The sequence below is a fragment of the Monodelphis domestica genome, chromosome 4 (genome assembly GCF_027887165.1).
Source record: "Monodelphis domestica isolate mMonDom1 chromosome 4, mMonDom1.pri, whole genome shotgun sequence".
NCBI classification, from domain to species: Eukaryota; Metazoa; Chordata; class Mammalia; order Didelphimorphia; family Didelphidae; genus Monodelphis; species Monodelphis domestica.
Window position 1 is genome coordinate 352,202,072 of NC_077230.1, and position 8,051 is coordinate 352,210,122.

Sequence of the window (8,051 nt, forward strand, 5' to 3'; positions counted from 1 at the left end):
ACACACCAGCAACTCCTGGCTTCCCGGGAAGACAGAACAACAACTGCATAGAACAGACAATCTGCCTAGGGCTAAAACCTCTGAACACCAGACAGAGATAAGAAAAGCTAGTCTCCCCCACTCAGATAGAGATGGCAAACCCCACAGAAGCACAAAAGTCCCAAAATTCAAAAAAAAAAAAACAAGAAGAAGGGGGTGACTTTGGACACATTTTATGGAGCAAATAATACAAAACACAGAGGAGATAAAAGAGGAAACATAAGCAAATGCTCCGAAACCTTCCAAAGGAAATGGAAACTCTCCACAAACCCATAAAGAATTTGAATCTGAAATGATCAAAAAGAGGGAAGCCTTCTGGGAGGAAAAGTGGGAAATAATGCGAAAGAAATTCACGCATCTACAAAACCAGTTTGACCAAACTATAAAAGAAAACCAGGCTTTAAATCAAGAACTAATAAAGCAAAGCCAAAAGAGCAAGAAATTAGAAGAGAACATAAAATATCTCACAGACAAAGTGACAGATTTGGAAAATAGAGGGAGAAGAGATAATTTAAGAATAATTGGACTTCCAGAAAAGTCAGATAAAAATAGCAAACTCGACATCGTAATACAAGAGATAATCAAAGAAAATTGTCCAGAGATTCTAGAACAAGGGGGCAATACAGTCACTGACAGAGCTCACAGAACACCTTCTACACTAAACCCCCAAAAGTCAACTCCCAGGAATGTAATTGCCAAATTCCAAAACTCTCAAACAAAAGAAAAAATCCTACAAGAAGCCAGAAAAAGACAATTTAGACATAAAGGAATGCCAATCAGGGTCACACAAGACCTTGCAAGTTCTACTCTAAATGATTGTAAGGCATGGAACATGATCTTCAGAAAGGCAAGAGAGCTGGGTCTTCAACCAAGAATCAGCTATCCAGCAAAACTGACTATATACTTCTAAGGGAAAGTATGAGCATTCAACAAAATAGAAGATTTCCAACTTTTTGCAATGAAAAGACCAGAGCTCTGTGGAAAGTTTGTTATCAAAAATTAAAGAGCATGGAATACCTGAAAAGGTAAATATGAAGGAAAGGGAAAATGAGAAAAATGTTATCTTCTTCTTTTACTCAAACTCTCTTCTAGAAGGACTACATTTATATCAATCTATGTATACTAAAATGTGGGGAAAATGTAATGTGTAAATAGGGGGAAAAGAAAGACCAAATAGAATAATCGTTCTCACACAAAGATTCACATGGAAAGGGGAGGGGAAGAAAACTCCTGTAAGAAGGAGAGGAAGAGAGTTTTTACTTAAACCTTACTCTCAGGGAAATCAACTCTGAGAGGGAAAAACATCCAGATCCATTGGGATCTTGAATTTTAATCTTACCCAACAAGGGTAGGGAGAAGGAAAAACCAGGGGGGGGAGGGGGAGAGGGAAAACAAAAGGGGAGGGAAAGAGAGGGGGGAATTGGAGGGAACAATAAGGGAGGGACTAAAAAGGGAAACATATCAAGGGAGGGGACAAGGGGGACCAATTTAAAGTAAATCACTGGACTAAAAGGTAGAGCCGAAGAAGAAAAGGTTAGAACCAAGGAAGGATATCAAAATGCCAGGGAGTCCACAAATGACAGTCATAACTTTGAATGTGAATGGGATGAACTCACCCATAAAACATAGATGAATAGCAGAATGGATTAGAATCCAAAATCCTACCATATGTTGTCTTCAAGAAACACATATGAGGCGGGTTGACACCCACAAGGTCAGAATTAAAGGATGGAGTAAGACCTTCTGGGCCTCAACTGACAGAAAGAAGGCAGGAGTGGTAATCATGATATCTGATAAAGCCAAAGCAAAAATAGATCTGATCAAAAGGGATAGGGAAGGTAATTATATTTTGTTAAAAGGGACTTTAAATAATGAGGAAATATCACTAATTAACATGTATGCACCAAATAATATAGCACCCAAATTTCTAATGGAGAAACTAGGAGAATTGAAGGAAGAAATAGACAGTAAAACAATATTAGTGGGAGACTTAAACCAACCATTATCAAATTTAGATAAATCAAACGAAAAAATAAATAAGAAAGAGGTGAAAAAGTGAATGAAATCTTAGAAAAATTAGAATTAATAGACATATGGAGAAAAATAAATAGGGATAAAAAGGAATACACTTTCTTCTCAGCACCACATGGCACATTCACAAAAATTGACCATACATTAGGTCACAGAAACATAGCACACAAATGCAAAAAAGCAGAAATAATGAATGCAGCCTTCTCAGATCACAAGGCAATAAAAATAATGATTAGTAATGGTACATGGAAAACCAAATCTAAAACCAATTGGAAATTAAACAATATGATACTCCAAAACCTTTTAGTTAAAGAAGAAATCATAGAAACAATTAATAATTTCATCGAGGAAAATGACAACGGCGAAACATCCTTTCAAACCTTTTGGGATGCAGCCAAAGCGGTAATCAGAGGTAAATTCATATCCCTGAATGCTTATATTAACAAACAAGGGAGAGCAGAGATCAATCAATTGGAAATGCAAATGAAAAAACTCGAAAGCCATCAAATTAAAAACCCCCAGCAGAAAACCAAATTAGAAATCCTAAAAATTAAGGGAGAAATTAATAAAATCGAAAGTGATAGAACTATTGATTTAATAAATAAGACAAGAAGCTGGTACTTTGAAAAAACAAACAAAATAGACAAAGTACTGGTCAATCTAATTAAAAAAAGGAAGGAAGAAAAGCAAATTCACAGCATTAAAGATGAAAAGGGGGACAACACCTCCAATGAAGATGAAATTAAGGCAATCATTAGAAATTACTTTGCCCAATTATATGGCAATAAATACACCAATTTAGGAGAAATGGATGAATATATACAAAAATACAAACTGCCTAGACTAACAGAAGAGGAAATAGAATCCTTAAATAATCCCATATCAGAAAATGAAATCCAACAAGCCATCAACGAACTTCCTAAGAAAAAATCCCCAGGGCCTGATGGATTCACCTGTGAATTCTATCAAACATTCAGAGAACAGTTAATCCCAATACTATACAAACTATTTGACATAATAAGCAAAGAGGGAGTTCTACCAAACTCCTTTTACGACACAAACATGGTACTGATTCCAAAACCAGGCAGTTCAAAAACAGAGAAAGAAAACTATAGGCCAATCTCCCTAATGAATATAGATGCAAAAATCTTAAATAGGATACTAGCAAAAAGACTCCAGCAAGTGATCAGAAGGATCATTCATCATGATCAAGTCGGATTCATACCAGGGATGCAGGGCTGGCTCAACATTAGGAAAACCATCCACATAATTGACCACATCAACAAGCAAACTAGCAAGAACCACATGATTATCTCAATAGATGCAGAAAAAGCCTTTGATAAAATACAACACCCATTCCTATTAAAAACACTAGAAAGCATAGGAATAAAAGGGTCATTCCTAAAAATAATAAACAGTATATATCTAAAACCAACAGCTAATATCATCTGCAATGGGGATAAACTAGATGCATTCCCAATAAGATCAGGAGTGAAACAAGGATGCCCATTATCACCTCTACTATTTGACATTGTACTAGAAACACTAGCAGTAGCAATTAGAGAAGATATTGGAATTGAAGGCATCAAAATAGGCAAGGAGGAGACCAAGTTATCACTCTTTGCGGATGACATGATGGTCTACTTAAAGAATCCTAGAGATTCAACCAAAAAGCTAGTTGAAATAATCAACAACTTTAGCAAAGTTGCAGGATACAAAATAAACCCACATAAGTCATCAGGAAACCATAAGTAAATTGGGTAAACACAGAATAGTATACATGTCAGACCATTTGGAGGGGAAAGGCTTTAAAACCAAGCAAGACATAGAAAGAATCACAAAATGTAAAATAAATAATTTTGACTACATCAAATTAAAAAGCTTTGGTACAAACAAAACCAATGTAACTAAAATCAGAAGGGAAACAGCAAATTGGGAAAAAATCTTCATAGAAACCTCTGATAAAGGTTTAATAACTCAAATTTATAAAGAGCTAAATCAATTGTACAAAAAATCAAGCCATTCTCCAATTGATAAATGGGCAAGGGACATGGATAGGCAGTTCTCAGATAAAGAAATCAAAACTATTAATAAGCACATGAAGAAGTGTTTTAAATCTCTTATAATCAGAGAGATGCAAATCAAAACAACTCTGAGGTATCACCTCACACCAAGCAAACTGGATAGCATGATAGCAAAAGAAAATAATGAATGCTGGAGGGGATGTGGAAAAGTAGGCACATTAATTCATTGCTGGTGGAGTTGTGAATTGATCCAACCATTCATGAGGGCAATTTGGAACTATGCCCAAAGGGTGACAAAAGAATGTCTACCCTTTGATCCAGCCATAGCACTGCTGGGTATGTAACCCAAAGAGATAATGGACAAAAAGACTTGTACAAAAATATTCATAGCTGCACTCTTTGTGGTGGCCAAAAACTGGAAAGCGAGGGGATGCCCATCAATTGGGGAATGGCTGAACAAAGTGTGGTATATGTTGGTGATGGAATACTATTGTGCAAAAAGGAATAATAAAGTGGAGGAATTCCATAGAGACTGGAACAACCTCCAGGAAGTGATGCAGAGCAAGAGGAGCAGAACCAGAACATTGTACAGAGACTAATACACTGTGGTATAATTGAATGTAATGGACTTCTCCATTGGTGGTGTTGTAATGTCCCTGAACAATCTGCAGGGATCTAGGAGAAAAAATACTATTCATAAGCAAATATAAACTATGGGAGTGGAAACACCGAGGAAATGCAACTGCCTGACTACAGCGGTTGAGGGGACATGACAGAGGAGAGACTCTAAATGAAACTCTAATGCAAATATTGACAACATGGAAATGGGTTCGAATCAAGAACACATGTGACACCCAGTGGAATCACACATTGGCTATGGGGGGTGGGAGGGAGGAAAAGAAAATGATCTTTGTCTTTAATGAATAATGCTTTGAAATGATCAAATAAAATATTATTTAAAAAAAAAAAGAATAGACTGACATGTCCTTAGCAAGGATAGCTGTAGAGTATCGCCTGGCCCTTTACAGCTATCATTGGTTATCATTCAGTCATTTCAGTGGTGCCCAACTCTTTCTGACACCATTTGAGATTTTGTTTGGTAAAGTACTGGAGTGGTTTGCCAGTTCTTTCTCCAGGTAATTTTGCAGATGAGGAATTGAGGCAAACAGGGTCCCACAGTTGGTACTTGTCTGAAATCCAGATTTAAACTCAGGAAGAGAAATCTTCCTGACTCCAAGCCTAGCACTCTATTCACTGAGCCAGTTAGCTACTCCTTTAGCTATCATTTCTCACTGTAATTCCCAGTGATTCTCTAGCCAGCACTAAAGCCTTGCCTTCTAAGTCTCAGTGTTTTGTGTGGAGTTACTCAATAAATACCACCCAGCCTCCATCCCACTTAAACTCCTCTTCAATCCATTGCTACTTTTCAATGTACATCAGTCCAAACACATAAGTGGACCTAGCTCTTTAATCATGATATTAGAATGAAATAACAATATATACATTTTTACTCAGGATGGTCATTTACTTGGAGACCACACACACCCTTTCCCTCAAGTTCAGGCCCAGCTCCCCTCTCAGAACAGAACACAAACCCTAACTCCCAAATCTCAGTAAGAACTATTGTTGTGGCATCATTTCAGTCATATGTGACTCTTTGTGTCCCTGTTTGACATTTTCTTGGCAGGGTCTCAATCTCCTCAGCTAGCTAAGATCCTGAATGGAGACTGACAGATAATTTTAATGGACAAAAAGAGGAGGACCCAAAACTAGAAGACAACATCATATGGGAAGAAAACCATATAACTGACTACATGACTGCCTTGAAATATGAATTCAAGGCTAGCAACACTCCCTCCTTTCACCTTGTCATTATGGAAGGCTTATTGGTGGTATCCACCTTAATGGCCAGTTAGTGGTGCAACAACAACAGACTAGACTTTCTTTAAAGAAATTGGTATTGCAAGATAATAGAGCAGATTCCATGGAACCCACCTACATCCTTCAAGGATAACAGCATTTCCCCAGTGCTACACATAAACAGAATTTTGTGACTATTTATGTAAATAAGGAAAACCCCAGCCAAGTCTTTATCTGCCACACATGGTGAACAATTTCCCAAGGATCTTCTCCCGGATCTGCCTGGTCTTCACACAGTACACAATGGGATTCATCAGGGGTGGCACCAACAGTAAGATGTTAGCAATGAGGATCATTGTGAGTGGAGATTTGTGCTTGGCAAAGCGATGCATAGCAGCTAGGGTGATGATGGGCACATAGAAGATGAGCACTGCACAGATGTGAGAGACACACGTGTTGAAGGCTTTAAGTCTCTCTGAGAAAGAGGCAAGTCCAAGAACTGTTTTTAGGATTAGTAAATAGGACAAGGCGATGCATACCAGGTCCAACATGGTACAGAGGGCAGCAAAGAATCCATAGATAACATTGACTCTGTTGTCACTGCATGCCAGCTTCATAACATCGTGATGGAAACAATAGGAGTGGGACAGGACGTTTTTGTGACAATAGCGCAGCCTCTTTAGTGTTAAAGGAAATGGAAGCACTAAAAGGAAGCTCCTGATAGCCATAACCAGCCCCATTTTGGAAATTCTGGCAGTCGTTAAGATGGAGCTGTATCTCAGGGGGTTATGAATGGCTATGAAGCGATCAAAGGACATGATCAGAAGCACTGAGGATTCCATGACAGTGAAGCCATGGATAAAGAACTCTTGGGCAAAGCAGGCATCAGGGGTGATTCCTGGGGCATTGAACAAGAAGATTCTCAACATAGTGGGTAAGGAGGAGAGGGAGAGTCCTAGGTCAGAGATGGCTAGCATAGAGAGGAAATAGTACATGGGCTCATGGAGAGAGGCTTCTGTCTTGATCACAAGCAGGATGGTACAGTTGCCTAGGATGGCAATCAAATACATGAAGCAAATTGGGATAGAAATCCATATGTGAACATGTTCTAATCCTGGAATCCCAATCAAGAAAAAAATTTTAATTTCCGAAGTATTTAGCTCTGACATAATGAGCAAGAAAGCAATTTCTCTTCCCAGATCTAAAATGACATGAATGGAAGAGAATGTTAAATCAAATGAGCTTTTAAAAATATTTTGATAACTTTATTTCAATATTGCTGGTTTTATTTATAATCTTATATATTTTATTTTTGTATTTAAATCATTATACTTTGATCTTCATAAACTTCACCACACTTCCAAAAGGGTTTGTGACACAAAAATGTTAAAGATTTCTTGATCTAAGAGAAAGTTGATGAATCATGTAGTCTGGAATCCAATGATGTCTACCGAGAGAGGAGCCAAAGTATGTCAAAGTAATAATAAAGACAGAGATGGGGGGGAAAGTGGGGAGAGGGAGTGAATAATGTGGAAAGGAATGAAAGGAGAGAGAGGTGTGGAAGGAGAGAGAAATGACCAGGGAAGAGAGAGAGAGAGAGAGAGAGAGAGAGAGAGAGAGAGAGAGAGAGAGAGAGAGAGAGAGAGACAGAGACATAGACAGAGACAGAGACAGAGACAGAGACAGAGAGAATATTTTCTATCAATGGAATTCTTAAAATGGAAGATTAATATATAACTATCAGTTTTGTTATGGAAATGATTACTAAATTTGTTAGACATTAGTTTAAATGATTTCTAAAATGCATTCATTCCAACATTTCATATTCTATGCACCAAAGTAGAATTCCATAGAAGACTGCATTGATTAGAGATGATTAGACTCCTAAGAATGAAACAATCTTCCAATGCATCACATTTTTTTGTTTTGTTTTTGTATAGCTCAAATTCTGTTAATTTTAATAATTGCTATGATTTCTATAGTGATTTAAAGTTTTCAAAGATATATTAATTTACTCTCATATGATCCTAACAACAACCCTGGTATATAGATGCTCTTCTTATCTTTATTTTACAGATGAGAAAACTGAGACAGACA

The 8,051-nt window shown here is 37.4% G+C and overlaps 1 protein-coding gene across 1 annotated transcript; it reads right to left on the reverse strand.

Annotated features, from left to right (window-relative positions):
- Positions 1 to 6,184: 6,184 nt before the first annotated feature.
- LOC100020167 (olfactory receptor 51A7-like) lies at positions 6,185 to 7,123 on the reverse strand. The gene has a single exon (XM_001372733.3). The coding sequence runs from the start codon at positions 7,121 to 7,123 to the stop codon at positions 6,185 to 6,187; it is 939 nt and encodes a 312-aa protein (XP_001372770.3).
- Positions 7,124 to 8,051: the final 928 nt, after the last annotated feature.

Coding starts and splice junctions, on each gene's coding strand:
- LOC100020167 (XM_001372733.3), bottom strand. CDS start 7,123: ATGTCAGAGCTAAATACTTCGGAAATTAAAATTTTTTTCTTGATTGGG.